The following is a 23,291-nucleotide window of genomic DNA, read 5'->3' as shown; positions in this document are numbered from 1 at the left end:
AAGGACTGGATTACTGGTGAAGCGCCGAGCTGTCATTTGGGCTTTCCTTCGATAAATCTATGGCAATACTTGCGTACCTGGTTGGGCTCCTTCGCAGCAGGCAACTGTTTGGATAGATATATAGATATATCGCACACAAGTTCAATAAATCGTGCACACAGGATCAATCCCAATGCATTGAGAATGATTTATTAATCCATAAATCTCGTAACGCATTTCAACTATGCAAGCAGGCTTGATCACACGAGAAACATTTGATTCGACATTCGTATCATAGCAGAGGAAAACATAGATGATGGACTTCATACATCAACCAATGACACAGTGTACAAACAGTGGTGGCCTTCCTAAAGTAGATACACATTGTTGGAATCGTGCATGTTGGATTTAACCGGCATGCTCTGCCGGCAAGCACACCACCTTCCATGGGTCAAGGGTTTCAGAAGGAACAACATTGGATTGGTATATATCTATAAAACAATATACCCACAGGGAATTGTACATTTCAACAATTCAGGCAGGAGAATCCCAATTGTTTTAAGGCTAAAGTGGGTTTATTTCCAATGTTTCCTGTGTAAAATGGCCTCTATTTCAATATAGGTCAGTGGGGAAAATACATTCTCCTGAAGTATTTTTTGGGGGGGCTATCTCTCCCACTTTCCTAAAACGTTGGCATATGTGGGGGCTTTCAGCCATCTCTCTACATCCATTGATCTGTTTTGTCTTTTTCCTATTGAAGAGGGGATGGTGGCTCCCCCAGCAATTAAAGTTTACGAAAACCATGACAAGATAAAAGCCTGAACAAACCATAGCAGCCAATGTTATACTCATTGGCTCTACCAGTTCTTGTTTTATTTTCTGTTATTGTGCTTGTTTTATGCATCTTTGCATCCTCCCACTGGCATAGGCCCCTTAACCATTTTCCACAGGATATTAATAACCACCCACCGACCTCCCAAACCAAAGTTCTTTTTCCTACCCATGGTCCCTCACTGTTCCCCACAATGTTCTACCCGTGACCTGACAACCCCCTCAATTTCCCCAAATTTCCCCCCTGGTTAACTCCCTCTGTCATCTTCTCACAATCACAAGCTTACATTTTGAATCCTTTTGGTGGGCCGAATTCTGTGCCATTCTCTGGCGTCCTACAGGAGGCTTTAAGCACGCTGTACAGTAGTAAATGTTCATAGGCAAGAAGTAGCCCGCCTGTGTGATCTCAAGACCTGACATAATCTGACATCACTCTAGATATGGAGGCTGTAGCCTTCGCTCGGTGACGCTTATATTGAGCTAAACTGGGTTAATGATGGTAACAGCGGGGCCCAACGGCCTCTGTCTGGCCAGATCCCTAAATTGCTGTTTCATGCTTTGCTATTTATACACTGCAGTGCTTGTCTCCACGGGACGGTTCAGTATTCTAACGCTACAGGTTTACCTGATGGACGAGTTAGCTCCAACACCCAAACCGTGTTCAATTCGTTGAATGTGTGAAGTTTATGCTCTTGTGGCAGAAAAAAAGAATATTCGTGCATGGTGCTACTGACTTATTTTCTTTATTGAAAGTTGAGGTTAGACTTCGACAATTATCTGTCTTTTTTCTGTAGATGCTACCCTTTTCCTAAATAGTTTCATATCATTATTTTGCGGACTGCGGGACTGATTTCGTATGTCATAAGCATCAGTCGTTCTGCACATGCACCTTCGCTGTACAGTTATTTTTCATTCCAAAATCCTACTCTGATCAACACTGCACAGTGTTGTTCTTATGATCTTTAAAGTTACTAGATTTATGTTTCTTGCTGCAGTCCTCCTAGCCTCTCTGCCAGGCTCAGAAGTCTCAGTGAAAGAGGCTCCAGCCTCATTTTTCAAAGTTTCACAGCTAATATGGCAATTAACTAGTATCGACATGGCCACCTTGCTTCTATAGTACTCGCCTATGTGAGAGTTATTGACATTGTCAAATCTTTTTCTATTAAAGTTGCTGCCCAGTGTGTGTCCTAATTCTGTATGGTCCCATCCAAAATAATAACCAAAGCCTGTAGGTCCCAAAGGCAAGACCTATTGGCTATGCCAATGCTTGTTTAGACATAGTATTTCCAAATATAGGGCCTAATTTAGAGTTTGGTGAAAGGGTGCGCCATCACAAACATGATAGATATCACATAAAAATTATTACAAGAGCATTAATGTATATTGCACTTATAATAAGGCATACCTGATGTCTGTCTTGTTTTTGACAAAGTACCCATCCGCCAAAATCGAACCCAGACCCATAATGTTCATGAAATCTACTTTATCTTGAAAATGCACACCAAATTTGGTTATATAAAAGGCATGATTCCCAAAGCTCTTTGCACTATCTATGAGAGGGAAGAGACAAGTTGTGAATTTTGGCTGAAAAGCATGAACAATGGGCTCAATGAGGTATCGATTGGCAACCACTGGCATTAGTGTAATTTGTTTTTTACCTTTCTGGAATTTGAATGACTTTTGTGAATTGTTTGTTCGCTTTATGTATGCTATTTATTGATTCCTTAACATTTGTGAAACTTTTGTCATCAAGCTGTGTTGTCAAGATTGTGTGTGTAGTCTTTTCCTACCCTACCAATCCTGATTGAAATGACATTTAAGTGTCATTGAAATTCACTAACCCTTAAGTCCCTGCTCACTTTTACACAGGTCTTCTATAACTAAGACGACAACATCTTTCTTCTCTGCCTGTCACTTTATACACATGTGGACTCCCTTTATTTGCTTGTTCAAGTCTCCACACGTGCTCATTGCTCCACCCTGTCCAAGAGTTTTTCCATACCTCTGAGCACTTTGCACCCCAGCAGTAAGTTTCCCCAATGCAGGTGGTTATTGGTCCCTGCCCTGTTGAACATTACAGTAAGCAATCCTTATGAACGTTTTGCCCTTTAGCATTTAAAATAAAACATTCTGGCTCTATGGAATGTATCTAATTAGTCTCCCTTATGATGTTTATGAGTGTACTGCAACCTTCCATGATTTCTCCCGTTCTTGACCTGGTGTGTTATATATTACATGAATTATTTTTATTTTTATTCTCTGGGTGAATTATCCCCCCCCCCTCTCCCTGCCGTGAATGTAAAGGCCCTATCGATCAGTGACTTCCAGATATGTAAGTGATCTTGAAGACAAATTAGTTTTGTATGTTATTAAGTTGAACAATCGTATAAGACATTATTGATTTAGTGCCGGTTACGTTATATTTTCCTCTAGCGAAAATAGAGTGGTGTTCAGCAACAACTATATGTGTACGTTGTGTTGTGCTAAAAGTTCGTAGAACACCTCTGATGTCTCAACTACAATAAGCCTGATTTATTTTGAGCTCTAGTACCACATCTGAATTATTCTCTAAACTAGTGTGAATTTGTGGTTTTAATAGTCTGCGCCCACTGTTTTTAAAATTCTCAGTTTGCACTACAGTCGGAATACGTTATCTTCTTTCCCTTCACTTTTGACCTCGCTTTGCTATCTACATAGTTTAAATGATTATGTTTTAATTCAAAGTAAAAGTTTTGTATGTATTTCCCCTTGAATGAAAGGAAAATGAACCACCCATGTGTTCCAATTCTTTGCTTTCGCTGCCATGAATGATAAGGGCAGACATTAAGGTGCAATGTTTTAGAATCTACCCTCAAAAAGTCAAATGAAGTTACGGAGAAACTGTTTTTCAGATGATTTTAAAAACGACTCGATCATTTATACATGTACCAAACCTTTCTAATTTGCCATTTTCATTCCAGATTATACACATCTGTAAAGTGGAATAATTTAGTGTTCAATAATTGGCAGCAGGAAAAGAAGTAAAGTGTGTTTTGTATTAACCACGTTATCTGGTGGTAGGTTAGGGGCAGCTAATGATGGATGCCAGTGCTGTTGTCCTCTCTGAGGTTGCACAGCATTCCTCCTTGATGCCTAGAAACTCATCCTTTTCTCTTTGTGCAGAAAGAATCATCATTCTACCAGATTACCTTAGCCATGTTGTAGCTTTCTCCCTTGCAGTCTGTATTACAGGGGCATGTGATTCGAGGTATTAATGAAGCTTCAGTGTTCTATACAAGTCTTCTATCCAATTCTTTATTACAGAAAATACCTTTGTGTTGATTATTGTCAAAGGCTAATTGTGATGCTCATTTCCGTGCATTACAACAACGATTGTTCCCTGGTTTGTTGCTGCAATCACATATTTGATTGAACAGCTAGCCATTGCAGGCTTACGTGACCAGATTCGGCTATCAGCTTTGTCTGGGAAATGCCTCCACGGTTTTGGAGAATTTGTACACACACATTTCAGTCATATACACCCTTTCCAGTCCTGGAATAAAAGAGCACATTTAAAACAACCCTCCTCTGATAAAGGTAAACGTATTTCTTTCGCCCAGCCTTCTTTCTATTATTGATAATCAAAACGTCTTTAGTCATCTTTTTGCATATTTTATTTTGAGATGCTTGTTCTTTCTACAATTCATATACACATACAGTGAAAACTGCTGTGCACTTTTCGATTTTCTCAAGAAACCATATTTCTTATTCTTTTTGCATTTGTTGAAGCTTTTAGCTAAAGCACTATACTAAATATTTGAATGACTGGCTTTTGAATTTCTATTCCTAGCTTCAAACAATAAACAATGACAGTTCATGTAATATGTTTTATTTTAAAGGTGTTGCAGTTTGTGAAACTTATTAATCATCTTTCATAAAAGTGTTATTTCTTCCCTAAAGTGACGTATTGATATATCCATGTCATTGCCATAGTGACATCTAGCAGTGCAACTTAGTTTAATGTAGGATTTTGTGGATGTGCATTTTAAATTTAATTACGATTAAATTCATTTTATTGTCCAAAATGTACTAAATAGGGGTATTTCAAGGTTTTTTCTTTCCCCTCTCTAGGTTTCACTAGTTTTATGCGCAGCCCGGCTGGCGATATATTTAACCCTTTGCACTGTGAGATCTATCAAGACATGGACCAACCGCTCTGCAATTACTACATTGCCTCATCCCACAACACGTATCTCACCGGGGATCAGCTTCTTTCTCAATCTAAAGTTGACATGTATGCCTGGGTATTACAGGATGGGTGTCGATGTATAGAAGGTATTTTCTATCTTTAATTGTTTTCAATAAGTTTCCTTGTATTTAATATAACAACTACTGGTATTTTACTTAACTTTATACGTGTTAATAGTTTAAATAAAGTTATTTTCATTACTACTAAACTGTTGTACCAATTTCTGACATAATGCAGTTCTAATATGATTCCCATATTTTATAGTTGCTCTTGACCCTTTCTAATTCAATTGACATTCTTGAGACAAACATTTAGTGTGGCTCACATAAATCATTTCCCTAATTCTTTTTGGCTTTAGTTGCAGATTTGGAGGGCTGGTTATCCTTACATAGCTCGGTTTGGTGTTTTCTGCTGGGTAGTCCTCAAAACCATTTTTATTGGGCCTCAGTGACAAGATCCCTAGTTTAGAAAATTACTTGGCTTTCCTCCTCGGTGCCGACTTGTTGATAAGGAGAAATGCTTGCTTATAAAGAATCCTCGTCAGCAACAGCATGTTTGGTAGTTTTATAAGTTTGTGTTGGGGTTTAGTGGATTTATACACCCATAAAAAAATTGATAAAACCATATGTTGCTTGTAGTCTAATACGTTCCTTGACTATTGAACACTTTACTTTACATGTGTTGCTATCTTTGCCCATGTCAATGTTTCTCCTTTTACTTGAAAGCAGCTTCATAAATTCACTAATCTATATTTCACATATGATATTGGAATATTTGTGGGATTTTTTCAGACCGTGATTTTGGTTACCACCCAAAATCGTCTTTATTAAACATTGAGGAGTGGATGACCGAGATGTCAGTTCCACCGGACCTGAAAAAATATATTGGCAATGGGGCATGATCCTTGTGTGTTAACCCCGCTGGTGTTCAATGCTGATTTGGCATAATGGACTACGTGTGGATTCTCAGTGCTTGCTGGTCCAATCTTACATACCATGAATGCATAGAAGTAATTAATCTTGTGGAGACTCCCTGGGTTGTGGTAGGGTCCTTGGAGGGCCTGCCCTCCTCTGAGGGTGGGCCTCAAGTGGCCTTCTGCCTGGTAATCACCATACAGAACCTTTTACATTCAGAAACAAGTCCACCCTTATACCTAAGTAGAAAATTCGAATAAAATGACCTGGCAGATGATAAAAAGAGCCAGCGGGAACAGATATGGGTGATCACATTCAATACCTCCCTGCCCGTGGAGTGACATCCAACTATAAACGTTATCACCCATCTGTGGCTGCAGTGGGTTAAATTCACTCACTGAGGGCCACTGTGTTTTTTTGTTAAAATTTTCTAATTGTGCTTAGGCTTTTTGTAAAAAACAAAAAGAAATGTACAACGATTTTGGATTTATATTTGTAAACAAAAAGCAGAGCTTCTAAACAGTTCCATTGTTAAGTGCATATCTATTTCTCGGTTCGTTTTATCCATATCCATCTTTAAACACACTGCTCAAACATTTGCATAATTTTATTGGCAATACTTGTTAAATTTTTTAAGATGACAATGGTATTTAAAACCATGAAAGCATTGCCTTCGTGTAAAGCAGCTGTGTTCTTTTTCAACGTCATTTCTTTTATTGTTGAAATAAGAATTTAGTTATTAATTCATTTTGGGAAGACAAATGTTGCCTCTAGCCAGTAACAGAACTGCTTTCAAAGGACATTATGCTTTTATTTGGTTTTAGGCAAAATGTGTAGATTAACTAACTGGAACTCAAATTCCATTATATTGCACTGATAGTCCAAGACTACACGGATTTGCATTGGCAATGAGCAATGTTTGCACTGCCATTTCCATATTGCCCCGGGTTGCACAATACATTTTACAATTGAAAGGCAGTGAAAACTTATCTTTTGCACTTGTTGATAAGTGCACATCTTCTTGCTCTTTGGGTATAACCCAATATGAAAGATGGGAATTAACAAGTGACCTAAGGTACACGTTCAGCCCCACCGTAAAATGTGTTCAGAACCTCCTTAGACACTGCACATGTCAACTGACCAGATTCCATTTTTGACCAGGCAAGCTCACTGAAGTTCCCCATCTAAATTTTGAAGCCTTTTTGACTCACTACATCAGGACTTTATTTGTGCCCAATTGTCTCCACTTACCCATTTTTAGTGTGATGAGAGTTCTGTTCTATATCTCATAAAAAGGTTGCAACTCACTCAAGTGTTTCTGACATAGCCCTGATGGTGAACCACTGTAAATCGCTCCCCAGGTCAAAATGTTTACAATCAACCAAATTACACTGTTTGACCTGCAGAAAGGGCTCCATAACAACAAGTTATTCTTTAATAAGTGAACACAAATTTCTGGCAGCCTATTGACGGTTGTTTACCATGCTCTGTCCACATTTGTTTCACTTTTGCACATTTGATACACTTCAGCACTTGTTTAGAGTAAATACCACCCTGCTCATGGACTATTTTGAAAATAATTATATATCTTGTGATTATGTTTTTTGCGCCCCTTCCTGTTTTCTTCTTACTGTGATTCAAGCGCTTTTTGGGGCACAGTTTACACAGTTAACAATGTGTTTTAGAAATGACCTTGCCGAAACCATTATTACTTTTTATTTTTACTATTTAACATTGCCCAAGTTTCAAGGGATATTGGGTAGCTACTTGCACGGACGTGCATATTCCACCCACTATAGATTCTATGTACTGCATGATTCTGATTTAAAAGCACATTACAAAAAATATTCAATAAATATACATAAAAAATGTTGTTCATAGGTTATAAAGCAATCCTGTTTGGGGAAAATTAGTTAAATATAAGTTGCATATAGACTTTCAATAGAGCAAAACATTATCATAAAAACCTCCATATATACAAATGATAAAATGTATACAAAATTCTCGATCATTGGAGCCTAGTAAGAACAGCTTCATCTTTGGTGGTTTAGGCCTGGGCTAAAAGAAAAGCTGGATGAATTTCAATGTGTGGGAGACATTTACAATACTGGTTCAATAGACTGACTAATCACAATTTGCATAAGCATTTCACACAGATATTGATTTCAGCTTTATTGCCCACATCCACCCAAGATATTTTGCAACTGCAATTGAGATAGTAGATGAAGTACTAGTGCGTATAATCCTTTCAGCTTCTGCGCTCCTTCTAGTACCTAGCAGTTTATATATAGGACTCAACCAAACCCGACGAGGGGCTACATAGGTGGGACAGGCAAAAAGCATATGTGGGACTGATTCTTTGTAGGCCGCAGAAGCAGGACACTTATTACCACTTGAGTTAGACCACCTAGAAGTGAAGGATCTTAGAGGCAACAAACCCGCCCTCAACTAAAAATACAATTTCCTATCCAGTGGTTTGGTTATACTGTCCCAATATGATCTGAGGCACTGAATATTTCTGTCAAGGAGGCTGAATCACTATATCTCAAAGTGTTATAAGTAACCATCTCCCAATACTTTTCTTTTAGGATCTTTTTTGAGGGAAAGCAGGCCTTAGTTGGATCCTCCCAGAACACTTTCATACCAATATCTACCTAAACTTCTCTGACTCCCCTTAGCCAACTAATTTTATGAAAAGTATCAGATTTTATTACATCCATAAAGCCCGCTGCATATGGCAGTCCCACCAGGGCAGGAAAACAGGCAAACGGAACCCCCGTAGACAGTGGGGCACTGAGGTAGGAAAAAGTTGTGCAGAATGTTGGAAATTGGAGCTGAAACAAATATGATGGGAAAGAAGGGGAAACAATGTAACGGAAACTGACTCAGAAAGATTTTTGTAGTTTATAGTATACATGATTGTTCTAACTTTCTGTGTCCTCTAATGATTTGTTTGGCTTTTTAAGGATTTGCTGAAGACTTTGGATAATATAAGAAATTGCTCACCACCTACGTTGAACCCCAATCGCTTCTTATTTCTAGCAGACGCAGGTTACACTGGCTGGTGGCTCAATACACTTTTGAAGAGATAAACCTGTAGTTCTCTGAAACACACTTCTTTAAAGATAACAGTCATGCTCTTAAATTAGCTTAATATTTGGTTTTAGTGTTCTAATGGAAAACTCTTTAACTACGTTCCCATCGTAACATGAATACATTATGAAACCTACATCATTTATGAGGCTCACCCACTGCTCACTTAGTTTACCCAACCAGTCTGTTTTGCATGACCACACTGATTTTAGAAAGAGCACTGGCAAAGGCAATATTCTGGCCTTGTCAAGCTGGTGCATTAAATATTTCAAGCATATGTCACACGAAGAAAAAAAAAATAAAACATTTCTCAGTCTAAACTTGCCTACCATATACGTGTTAAAAAAATTGAGAAATTATGCATTGCAGATCATGTTTTAGAAAACTGTGCAATAACTTCTTTACAGGCAAGTGCATTCAGTACAGGCATAGAAACCCTTTTTATTATTTTTTTAAGGTCTTTTATTGTTCAGTTCATAGCATATAACAAATATACAAAGAGAAGAGAAAAGAAAAAAAAGGAAAAAGAAAAGGCAAAGAAATGAACATCATTTTAGCTTGATTTCACAACGACATCTCCATATGTTGCAACATTGGTTGCAAAATCTTCAGCCCTAGTTGTTTTTTTTTTCAATGATTTGATACAATACAGATTAAATTCAAAATAGAACACATTATAAAACTTAGCTCGCCACATTTCGTAGGATGGCGCCTCTGGTTTCAACTACATCGTAGCAATACATAGTCGAGCTTCAGCTATCGCCATAAAAATAAAATATCGATAAGGATAACAAATCTGTATAGCTTCCCTGTCCTTGCACACCCCGAATAACAGCAACTCTCTAGTTATCAAAACCAGAAAGTTGCTGCTAACCCTTTTTATTGTTAATGCAAATCACAGGAAAATATAATTTTTATTGGTGCAGGGAAAAGGTACTATTGTCTTTAAATTATTGTAACTCCAAGACATGGTTTAAACAAGCTAGTATGACTAAAAAAGAAAAAGGATAAGAATAGGAAAGAGAAACACATTGGCAAAGTATGGACCCACACACTATTGGAGCAAAAGGGTACCCCAAAATCAAGACACCTCAAACTTTACCTCCATCAGATTGCCTACAAGTTGCTGGATCGGAGATGGTGTTAAACCTCGGTTTCAGGAGTCAATGTGTCCTCGCTTTCAGGCACCTCCCGAGATACAAAAATCAGGCAGCAATACAATACATTAAAAATTTAGGACGGAATAATCCCAAGTCAATACCTGAGTTGTAGTTCAATAAAAAGTTAAGGAGTTTTATTACAAATTTCAAAAATAAGTGAAACCGAGTCAAAGCTATGAAGGCTCTCAACTGCAGAGTTAAACAGAATATGCAAAAATCAGAACCCATTCTAAGTGTCAGTGGGCAGCAAAATCAGAAAAAAAATTGAGCAGCATCCCTACTAAAAAAGGAAAGTCTTTTTGCTGACCCCCAAATTCGAGGGTTTTTATGCACAATTCTTGCATAGGAAATGATCATTTCTGAGATTCATCATGGTGTGAGCCAGTGTATAATTTCTTCAGCAAATCGGGACACTTGAAATAAAAACCCTAATACCTTAACACCTAAGCACTAACCCACTGCATAAATAATTATTCAGTACCCCTATGCAAATATTCCCAGGAGCTGTTTGAACAAAACAAGATACATTTACAGTGCCATGTTCTGTAAATAAACCGGTCTCAGTGAAGAAACGTAAGGCATTGCCAGTTACATCCGAGTTAGAGAAAGTTTATGGTGAACAGAATAAGAAAACTAGTGGAAATATCCTAATACATTACATCTTGACTGTATGCTGCCTGCATTTGGGGAGAGGATGGTTGCCGGGGGGAAGGGAAGCACAGAGTGAGTGACAGAGATGATCTTTATCATGATTGCATTTTACACACAAGTGTGGCCTGATTAATACATATTAGAAAACACATCTCTGCACAGCATTAAAAAACAATTTCAAAAACAATTGTTTTAAATCAGTCTGTACATGTGAAATTGTGTGTATAAGTGCATACTGCACATTTTTATGCAAGACAATGTAAATCCATATAATTCTTTTACACTACTGTGGCAATAAAGTGCACTATTTTTTCAATGGATGTACTGGTGTGATCTGACAAAATGCTGTCACTGACTGCAAGAGAGTCAATTTTGAAGTGGGTTGTCCCGCTGCCCATGTTGTATGCTGTGTTGAGTGGAAGCGAAATCTAAATGACAGTTGAACATACCAATCAATGAAGAGGGAAGCCCCACATGCCCCCTATAGATAAATATAGGTATGCACTTTTCTGATGGATACTTCTAACCACAGATTCCTCACCTTGCGAATACCCCCAGACACCAGGCTGGAACCAGAGATTATTTCTCAGCAATTTCCTCATTTGTCGGCAGGTGACATTGTGCAGCTCCATGTCTGGTCTGTCCCACCCCGATGTGATGACAGGACCCCTGCATAGTTGTTACCTTTTCTTGACGACGTCAGTTCCTTTCTATCTTCTCCTCCAGACGTGAATCCTGTGCTCGCTTGTTCCCTCAAAATCTGTCAGTCCTGACACATTCTTTCCTAAAAAGTTTTCTAGTCTGTTAGGGACTTGTCCCCTCCAAGAATGATTGGTTTTAAGCAATACAATGACTGCTGCAAATAGATGTCAATGATGGACCCCTCGCAAGGCCTGTCTTTGATGTCTGGTGTCCAAACATCATTCAACATCATATGCGAAGTTCATGAAGATTATCCTGAAGGCCATTCAAGACTGTTAAGCTAAACTCTACTGTGTGGAAGCACTGTCAGAAAAACGAGAAGGCCCAGTCTTGGTTGAACCGGTACAAAAGAGGGTGGTGATGGATTGAGCATCTGAACCAATCAAACACTCACACCCAGTCAACAGATCTGGGTTTAATCCATCACCGTTCTTTAGCCTACTCTGCCACCCCAGTTCAGACATGGCCATATGCAAATCAGTCTGACCCTGTGCCTCACGGGAACAGTCAAGCCCGAACTGCCAAGCCATGCCTTCCCTGGACCGGATTCAAGCTTCCTAGGACCGGTTTCTGGCATGACAGCCGTCTTCAGCCAGGCTTGTTTGAATCCAGTGGCAAAGTGAGCAAGGGACTCACGTCTAAGCTTACCCTGCCAACTTATGGCGACAAAGCGGTACAAAAGAGGGTGGTGATGGATGGAGCATCTGAACCAATCAAACACTCACACCCAGTCAACAGATCTGGGTTTAATCCCTCACCGTTGTTTAGCTCACTCTGCCACCCCAGTTCAGACATGGCCATGTGCAAATCAGTCTCACCCTGTGCTTCATGGGAACAGTTCAGCCCGAACTGCCAAGCCATGCCTTTCCAAAAGGCAGTTCGGGCTGGACTGTTCCCATGAAGCACAGGGTCAAGACTGATTTAAGTATGGCCATGTCTTAACTGGGGTGGCTTGGTGAGCAAAATAACGATGGATTAAACCCATATCTGTGACTGGGGGTGAATGTTTTGCCATTGTGCCACATTCCGTCCATCATCTTGTGTGTTTTGCTGTTCACCCTATGTGGGAAGGGTATGCCCAGACGTGGGTCCCGTGCTCACTAAGCCACTGGAGTCAAGCTATCCTGGCTGAAGACGGCTGATAGCCAGAAACCGGTCCTAGGATGCTTGATTCCGGTCCAGGGAAGACATGGATTGGCAGTTCAGGCTGGACTGTTCCCATGAGGCACAGGGTCGAGACTGATTTGCGTATGGCCATGTCTGAACTGGGGTGGCTTGGTGAGCAAAATAACTATGGATTAAACACAGATCTGTGACTGGGGTGAATGTTTTGCCATTGTGCAACATTCCGTCAATCATCTTGTGTGTTTTGCTGTTCACCCTATGTGGGAAGGGTATGCCCAGATGTGGGTCCCGTGCTTCTCTAAGCCACTGGAGTCAAGCTATCCTGGCTGAAGACGGCTGATAGCCAGAAACCGGTCCTAGGATGCTTGATTCCGGTCCAGGGAAGACATGGCTTGGCAGTTCGGGCTGGACTGTTCCCATGAGGCACAGGGTCAAGACTGATTTGCGTATGGCCATGTCTGAACTGGGGTGGCTTGGTGAGCAAAATAACGATGGATTAAATCCAGATCTGTGACTGGGGTTGAATGTTTTGCCATTGTGCAACATTCCGTCCATCATCTTGTGTGTTTTGCAGTCTTGGTTGAAGGCGCAGACATGGTCCTGAGGCTGCTTTCTAGATTGTTTCTGTTTGAAGTCAAGATTCTATGGTAAGTCAAAGAAGTAAAAGAAATGCAAGGAGTCAGAGCACCCTTCCCCTTTGTGCCGCAAATCCCATCAGGAGTTGTGAGACTCCTGTGGTACCTCTAAGTCGTGGCCTTGGTCTCCATCATCAGAACCTGCTCAATCTCTTGTCCCTTTGCACCCTAACTTTCCTGGGCTATTGGCGGCCACAACAACCCTGCAAATTTAAGGATGCCATGGACAGAATATTTGGTACCCAACTGGATACCTCTGGAGCACATTCAGGACATAAGGATCCGAGTTGGCCTCCATTAAGTTTACCATTGGCAGATTCCCCCCTTATGCCAACTATGCCACTCATCCCAGTCTGGGAGTCCACCCTAACTCCAGACATGACGCCAAGCCTGATGCCATTTACATCAGCACAACTGACACTACAACCCAGAGTGCTGACAGCATTAATACTGGATGGGGATCAGATAGTTCTTTAGGACTTTAGGTCAGCCACCATGGAGGTCCCAATCACTCCAACAACATCCCCACTCTGAGAGATTACCACACCACTGCAGGATCCCTGACTCTGAAGAAGATGGCCATATCTATGATTTTGAGAACCTATTCTTTGACCTACAATATGCCAGTGAACTTCATACATGCCCTGACACTGGCCTCCGTTCACCCACACCAGTTATGGCTACAGGGAAATCTGCCTCCTTTGCCACATTTATCCGGAATTCTAGAGACAACGGCCCCTTAACAAAAAATGAAATTCAGTTCTTGATACAAAAATCAGTTCCATAAAAAGATTCAATGATCAATGTTTTCAATTTTATTACCATGATTTGAGCAAAAATTTGAATTACCCCAGCCAGAATAATTTCAAAAACCAAAGATCAAGAGAGCAAAAAAACCAATGAACTAAAACAAACTACGAGCAGAAAAACAATAATGCACAGAAAACTCCTTCTCAGCCATACACCTGTTTCAACCTCCCATCCACATTTTTGCCCCTATCTTCCGTCATTTCACCTGAAATCCTCACATTTGAAAAGCTGGTATTAAGATATCGCTAAGTTACTCCCTAAAAAAGGCTTTGTCCCCTACAATATAACTCTGTCTGAAAAACATTACTTAATAACCTGAAAATGAACACAACTCTTATTGTTAAACCTGCCCACCAGGTCACAGGGAGTGTACTTCAGAATATTTCTGATTACAAAAAGGAGATCACTAGACAGTTCACAAACAATGATCACTACTTGAGACTCCACGGAAACCCCATGAAGGACTACAGACCGCCATTTCATCACTTACTAAAAAAAAGTCTTGAAGAAGGTTTCCTTACTATAAATGACGATCTTGTTCTTAACACCAGGAATCCTTGAACTCCTGTGCTGTACACCTTCCCCAAAATACATTAAAATCAAACAGCTTTCCACGGCAGACCAATAATTTCTGGGTGTGGCTCAATTCTACAAACACTCGGAAGATATAGTGATTTCTTTCCTCAAAGAATATGTACCTGGAACAAGATGCTATGTAAAATATAATACTGATATGATCAATAAAATTGAACATATGCCTTTTAACAAATGCTTACTTTGTACCTTAGACATTGATTCTCTATATACAAACATTCCCCAAGCAGAAGGTATAGAAGTTATTAGACTGATCGTTGAGAACAGGGAACAGCCTCATACAGTCCCATCAGATTTCAATTTGGATCTTCTGGAACTATCTCTCTCAAAAACAATTCTTATTCAAAGGGAGTTACTATCAACAAATAAAGGGCACTTCCATTGGGCTGTCTGTTCACCAAATTTTGCAATTCTCTTCATGGACGCAATAGAGACTCATACCATTTTGACTGAAAGGAACTCATACAATGACAACATATTGATGTGGAAGAGATATATATAGATATCTTCATGATTTGGAAGGGTGATGAGAACACCTTAACCACATTTATCATTTGACCCAACACAAATTGTAAAGGACTTACCTTCCCATTCCAATCCTATGGACAACAAATTTCCTTTCTAAGCTTACTGATAAAAGTCAATGATGGGTAGCTGTACACTACCCTATGAAAACACATTAGTAGCATACTCAAGTTTTCATCCCTGAGCACTGAGGGACTCCCTTTCATGCTCACAATTTCTTAGGATATGTAGAGATTACTTTTTCAAAGAGGATGTCTTCAAAAAAGCAGAGGTGCTCAAGACTAAAATATTGACCAGAAGTTACCTATGCAAACTTATCACCAAATCCATTAGGAGGGCATGGTACAGCCTGCGTGACATACTACTATCCACAAACACTGAAAAAAAGCTCTGACGGTGTGGGTCCACTTTTTCATCAATTTACAATTAACTCAAAGAAATTATCAAACAATATTGGCATACTCTAAATACTGATAAATTATCCATTGAACGCCCAATTTTTGCTTTAAAAAAAGCAAGAACATAAAAGAGCACTTAGGGCATGCCTTCCTCCTACTAAGAAAAATTTAACATTACACAAACTGTGGGGATCCACACCTTTGGTTGGACATTTGAAATGGGGAGAATGCAGTGAATGTGAATATACAATTGAAACAAGTTTGTTCACAACAGTGTGAGAAATGTTTTAACAGGACTTTCTTACTGCAGTACCCATAATGTTTGATTGTGTCCTTGCAAAATGATTCATGTAGGGCAAACCACACAAAACATATGCATTAGAATTTGACAACACAGGAGTCAAATAAGATGCAAGATAGTATATTCACTACCTGTGGAACATTTCTAAAGGTGTGGACATGATGAGAATGACATTAAATGGCAAGTCGTTGAACCCATGAAGTCACCTATGTGCGGAGGAGACCTCTTAGCCATTCTCAACGAAATTGAACTAAAATGGATTCTGAAGACTTATCGTTTTCAAAAAGGACTAAACCGGATGGAGGACTGGTCTACGCTTGTGTGATCATAATTCATATCACTGTAGTACTGGCTGAATGCACTAAATGATCTTGGTGCACAATATGATTTTGTAAGCATTATGTCATTTTGATGAATTTTGATTACAATATGTTTATTTGCACAACAGTCGAGATTATGACGACAAGAGAATTACTTCATTTAACAATATACGTTATATGATTTTGATAATATTGATGGAGCGGTAATTTCTTCTGGTAGTTTCTCAATGCAAAACCTTCATGCTACCTCTAATTTACCGCTCAAAAGGTGTTGGGCCCTTCACACCATGTATTACCTTCAGGAGACTTTTAATAATCATGAACAGTCATAAATGCAATTATTATTTAAGCCAATGAAGAGAGTTGTTGAGTATTTAAAGGGTTTTATTTTCTAGTCAAAAGTTAATTTTTCTCTGACCCTTTATTCATTAGTAAAATATCAATCAGGTTACAGAATTTGGAAAACAGGAAAAATAGCACTAATACAGAACTTATTACTGTCTGCATATAAGCATTACATATAGGAATGTGGCGCAAAATGTCATTCAAAACGCTTAAAGAGTTTCTAAGGAAAAAATAGTCTTGCAAGGCTAATCAAAAATCAAATAGTTTGCAAAAATCTCCCATTAAGAGAAATAAATGCATAAGTCAAAAAAATCTTTTCAGACCTAATTAATTAGTCAAAGCATAAACTTAAACTTTAGCATCTAAATCTAAAGAGCCTTTCTATCTGTTTGGTGTCCTGTACATCTCTCTGTGTCTAAAGAGCAAGCAGGGAGGGAGACAGCCCGCCCTTCACCAGACCTCAAAGGAATTTGGCCTGCAGTGCAAAGATATGACATGGAAGCAAGAAACCTCCCCCTGACTCTCCTCGGACGCCACTCCTCCCTTCAGCAATCTCCCGGGACGTTTCTCGTACCTAACCCATAGAATGAAGCAAAGCCTAAACCAAAATGAGCAAGAAGCCAGCTGAGCTAAGAAAGCCAGCCCCTCCTCCGGAGAGGTCAGAATTTATACACAAAATTTTGGCAGACTACACAAAATGTTTCAACTTCAGGAAAACCTGTACGTGATTGGTCAGTCATGATGGCATGAGTTCTCACAACCCTGACTCATTCTAAAAAACCTGACTTTACCAGTTTTACCAAAAGACGCATACATGAATAATACATTTATAAACAGTTGCAACATTTACTAGGAAAAATGTTTCTATAGTTTTCCTTCCTTCCTGCCACAGAGCAGTCAGATGGATACTTTTAACTAACTGGTACATTGGCACAGTCACAAGAATGTACAGTTCAAGCTGTCCTTGACTCCTTCCGCAGTTTGAGTCAAGCTGCCACAGTCTGCGCATGCTCTCTTCTCTTTCAAAGCAAGCCATAGCCTTGCTGGTTTCACAGGCAGCCATTTAATGGTAGGCCCCAAAATAAAACAAACACAAAGATAATATTAATTTCATGTAAATCAGCCAATTATGTTTCCCAACTCTATACTAATACCCCTTATAAATGTTTACCTAGCCAAGCTACTAGTGTAAAGCAGCTTTTCTATTATTTATGACAACATGCAAAATAAATATGCAATGTGCAACAAAGTAAAAGAGATGTTATTAACTGAAAATATTTATCAAAATATGCAACAAGTCAAAGTCTCTTAAGACAGAAATAGTGGATTTCGGGATGAGCTGGGAAGAGAGAAACATATTCTATTAATCTTCAAAGCTATAAAGGCCACTTTTCTCTACACTGCAAAAACACATGTTAATTCAGCAAAAGCATTTTAGACTGAATAGGCCTCACTTTCATATTTTTCATGTGCCATGTTTTTAACTTGCACCAAAAGGTGCGTGGCAATTTAAATGCAGTCTGTCTGAAGCACAACAAATAGGACAATGCCTGACTGCAGATTAAATCTGCTTCATCAATATGACCCCCATTTCTCTTCTTTTGGTTTCTCACTATACAATTGATTGTTTCTCAATAAGGCCTGTCACTACGAAGCGCCCTTCCCAGATGGTCGCTGTCTTCTCAAAAACATTTACTATTTCTAATTTGAACCAGCCCTATTTCTACTTTTTCTGTCTGTAAGCATGCTCTGCTTTCTATTTTGAGCCTGTCCTATTTCTACTCTCTCCGTTTGTAAGCATGCTCTGCTTTGCACATTACTGTCGGGTCAGCATGACACAAATGTGTTTTCATTTGGGACCACTTTTCTATTAAAGTAAGACTCACCATCCGCACTGATAATGTCTTTCTCGTTTGCCGAAAAGATGCCCCTCCCTAATCGGAGGAGCTATTTTTACACATTGTTTTCATGCTCTATTTGTTTAAATTATTGTAACTCCTCTCTGGACAGGCATTGATTTCTACTTGTCGTTTACTTTCTCACAGTATTGAAAACGTGTGTTAATAGAAGTAGCACTAGCAAGGGTCTTCTGAATTAATACTATACTAGTCTCTTACACTAAAATTTACATTATACTCATTCAATTCCTTTATTTTAGATTTTGATCGCATCTTTATTTGGGTGTATATTTGGATTTCTTCCAAAACTGCCACAATTTTTGTATACAACAGTGCACACTACCTTTTCAGGTATATCTGCCCTTATATTTTTATATTCTTCACACATGCATTGGACTACAATCACACTCTTACCAGTTACCTTGACGCTATACATTATTGATCAGTGCGTTACTAGTAATCATTTGTTGCCAGGGCACAAGATAGTATGTTGCCCTTGTCTCACAGTTCATGCATGATTCTTTTTTGATCCTTTTCTTCCACTATTTCAAGACAAATTTTCTCACACATCTCTCTAGATACATGGCCCTAATATACATATCTTAAAAATAATTTCTTCATTCTCATTTCCGTTCCTTCATTTTCTCTCCTTGTTTATTTTAGGTTCTTCATCTTTGTATGATACTCACGAACAGACACTAATTGTGTTTGAAAAGTCTGTTGTTTGCTTAATAGTCGATTGTTGAAAAATCAGGTGTTTCATGTAATATATCAATTGATACCATGCCAGGCAACGGATCCTCAGTCCTGATGACGATCCAATATTTTTATGGGATCAAAACGTCATCGACTTACACTCGGACCCATTACACTGTGCATTGTAGTATTTTTTTTGGGGGGTGCACTTGTGCTTTCTTTTCAATAAGAAGTGACGTAAAGGTGTTATATTAATGTTGGTCACTGTTTGCTTGCCTGTATATGTCTCTATGTTTTTTGATGTCAGTTCTTAACACCTGGTTTTCTGTTGATGATTGTTTTTTTGCTCATTGTTTGTTTCAGTTGCTTGTTTTGTTTTCTCTCTTAAAAACTTAGTATATGGCAATGAGTTGCTTTAAATATACAACTCCACGCTTCCATTTGCTTCAAATTCCATAGATATTTCGGCTTCCCTGCGGCCTATCTCCTGGAGCTCAGAGCTGCTACTCCACCATCAAAGAACTCTTCCTCACTGACTCAAAGTTTAACTTTATCACACAGGATGACATCACATCTATAACCGAAAACATGTTAATTTTTCAGGTGTGCCTCAGGGGTTCCATTTGTCTGTCAGTTCCTCCCTAGATCTGGCTCTATCGTAGAAGGACAGCTATTGCATACATGTGTTATCCTATATTGCTGTACATACTACTCTTGTTTGTCTCTTTTATTTTTTCTGTTATATGTTGCAATACCACAAATAAAAAATATTAAAACAAAAAGATTTGTGCCTGAGGCTAGCTAGTTCCAAAACTCAAAAGTGTATTTTTTCAGCACTTCACCTGGGCATACTTTATGAACTATTTCTACGTTTATCTTCAGCCAATGTGAAATGCAATGACTACTACGCAATGTGTAATGTAACCATGTATACATTGAGATACCAACAAATTAACTATTTTTAAAGATTTCTGTCTTGTTTCAATGCCATCTGTTGAATATTTCACAGTACTGCTCACTAAGTGGCTGGGCTTGTGGGTGGGCTTTAAGGTGCCAAGTTGTCCCCACGGCTCACCTCTGGAGGTACTTTCTCTTTGAATTTATTGTATGAGTTTTATATAGCGCTGACTAGACCCGGAGGTATCAGAGCGCTTTACATAAGGAAACAGCAAGTTACAACATTTCACATAAGTTACAAAATGATAACATATTCAAGACAGGAGTTACTAGCGAGCACAAAAATCAAGCCCCATGAATTGTTTGCCCTCCCCCACCTCTGTGTGTGACATGCACGCAGATGAGTTTTCACATGCACAATGTTTGCGTATGTATAAAGTTCCAGTGTCCGTGCATTAGGTTGCTTCACCTTTAAGACCAGGTAAAGAGCATGGTAAATAATAATTCACAGTTAGGGTGAAGGAGCACGGTGGAAGAGAACCAGTATACACATAGTTGCCATATAACCAGATTTTCTCCAAATAATCCTAGATTTATGTTGTGCAGCAGGACTATGGCAGAAGTGCTTATGGTGTAGGAGAGGTATTGTCGCCTTAGTTGTCCATCCTTGGTTTGCGCATAATCATTTCTTCCAGGAACCGGGGGAGGGTAAAGAACACTACTGCAGCACCCTGAAACATGGACGGAAACTGGAGTGTCTGTGTGCATGTTTTGTAACCATAATATCAAAATTGTGTATTTTTTCATCACATTTATGAAACTCCGTTATGTGATTTATGTCAGTTTTCCATTTGAACAAAGGAGTGATAATGTGTTTTACAGACTTATATTTCTCAAAATAATTCTGATTCTGTGTAAATGAAAGATAGAACACACTTTCAAATGCAATTATGCCTTTGTTGAAAGAACACGTCACAGGGACCACCTTGCCCCAAGAATATACAATTTTTGAAGCTTTTTAGCCTCTGGTACAATCATGCCAAACTGTGGTCACGCATACCAGATTTCTGCATCTTCAAATGTTCAGTTAATTTCTTGATGATGCTGCAGCAAATAAGGCCATTTCCAATAAAGTTTTCCTCCATCAAAATTCTCAAGGAGCACCGGAAGGTCAGTAACCGTTGTATAGAGATTGGTTCATGAAATCATTTATGAGTATAGGAAGTAGGACTCCAGCAGTACCCTGTATGTACTCTCACATGCTTATGTGAATCGTCCTGAAACGTCACACTCTCTGTTAGTAAAGGTGCAAAAAGCCCAAATTCCATTCAGTTTGTGCTAATTGTATATGCATTTCCCATTTGGGGCCAATCCACAAAGACACATAGGAGTACTACTTTACGTACTCTAAAATGCCTTTATGAATATACTCCAGATTATTTTTACTCCTCAGTTTGCATCCTTTATTTTTACACCACAGACTTACAACACACCATAATTGGGATCAATCAGAAATGGCTTTAGTTCATGAAATAATAAATGAAGACTGCCACCAGTCACAAAACCATTGCACATGTACATGATTTCCGAAATATTAAATGGTGTGCACAATAAAGGAAATACATTTCTATTAATGATCAAAACAACGAAAATTCTGTCAAGCCACTTATCACAGATTTGTGTTTTTGCACCACAGTTTTTTAAAAGTTTATTTCTATAACCTTTATTTTAGTTTTTCATAAGCAGCACAACTAATAGAGGCAGAGATTGTCAGTAAAAGGAGTACAGCTGGGTGAGATCAAAGTCCGCACGCGAGATCATGACACAGTACATGATTATAATCAACTTTACCAGTCATTGGACAGCATTGGCCTGACCATAAGAATATCAACGCCTCAACAGGCATCCTCCTCGGTTGTACATCCACTAGCGTTTAAGTCATGCTGATCACTCAAGTGAACCACAGGGTTCAGAAACACTTGGCACAACTCCCTACAAGACCTGAGGTCCTCCTCCAGCTTCTCATCCCTTCTACTAACCTTCATATTTGCACCACATTTATATTAACAACAAAAATTGGGCCCGTTATTAAACCCATTTGATGACATTTAAAAACCTGACCCTTAGCTATAGCACTGTATCAATTATTTCACTAAGGCTGAATATATTGCATCCGCAAATAATTGATCCACATTTTACTCACCTTCTCAAAAGATCCCAGAAGTTTTTTGTCAATGTTTACTTACCCATGCTGGTCACTACTAAATATCTTTTCCTGTCCAGATCCTTAAGTCCTTAGGGCTCTCTTGATTATAATAGTATAATACAAGTTTTTTTTTTACTTCAATAGCTATGACAAAAATTCAAATTAGATGGATGTGTGTTTTTTTTCTGTAACCACAGAACCTAAATGTAATATTCACTTCACATTTTTATGCCAACAGATCCTTTAAGGTCATGAGAAAAAAAACTGTTTTTAAATTCACAGATAACCCAATTATTCTTATTTGCAGTAAACGGACTACATAGATTAAGGTCCTTTTATCACAAAAGATGTGTTCTCTTATATATATATAAATATTTTTGTTTTTGTAGTTGACTGTTGGGATGGAGCAGATGGAGAACCAGTGGTACATCACGGCTACACTCTTACCTCAAAAATACCTTTCAAAGACGTTGTTGAAGCCATCAATAAGCATGCCTTTGTCAAAAATGAGTAAGTTTATTGTAAGATCAGTAACATAAATGCATATTAAATTATTTAGTTTCAGTTGTGCTACTTAAATGTTTAATATTTAATAATTTTGCTTCCAATGTAAAAATAACAGCATAATGACACAAAGATGGCAAGAACAAGGCAGTCGCACAAAATATAAAAAATATTCTTGCAATTGTCAACATTAAAAGATGGAGCAAATAAAGCAGGGCTTAGGCGGTCCTTGTGTTGCAGCATAACTATTAACACAGTTTTTTGAAACTATACTAAATCAAACACAAGTGGAAACTGATATCACTTTGCTTTGTGTAATAACATCTTATCTACACAGGAGTATTAATTCAGGATTTCTAATAATGATTGAGGTCAATGCACAAAGCTATTAACGCATGTTCGTGCAACAGTAAAATAAACTAAACCTTCTGATTCAGGAGTGGCAGGTATTTCCTGTTTTGAAAGGAGTTTTAGTCACA

The 23,291-nt window shown here is 38.7% G+C and overlaps 1 protein-coding gene across 2 annotated transcripts in view; it reads left to right on the top strand.

The window, feature by feature from the left end:
• Positions 1-23,291, top strand: part of PLCH1 (phospholipase C eta 1) — an 897,070-nt gene that overhangs the window by 614,098 nt on the left and 259,681 nt on the right. For both annotated transcript variants that reach the window (XM_086944121.1, XM_086944120.1), the window contains 2 exons: positions 4,921-5,124; positions 22,698-22,818. In XM_086944121.1, the coding sequence (XP_086800247.1) occupies positions 4,921-5,124; positions 22,698-22,818 (325 nt within the window). The remainder of the gene's footprint in view (positions 1-4,920; positions 5,125-22,697; positions 22,819-23,291) is intronic.

The sequence above is a fragment of the Lissotriton vulgaris genome, chromosome 11 (genome assembly GCF_964263255.1).
Source record: "Lissotriton vulgaris chromosome 11, aLisVul1.2, whole genome shotgun sequence".
In the NCBI taxonomy this organism is placed as follows: Eukaryota; Metazoa; Chordata; class Amphibia; order Caudata; family Salamandridae; genus Lissotriton; species Lissotriton vulgaris.
The sequence above is the reverse complement of the archived record's forward strand: the minus strand, read 5'-3'. Positions and strand labels throughout refer to the sequence as shown.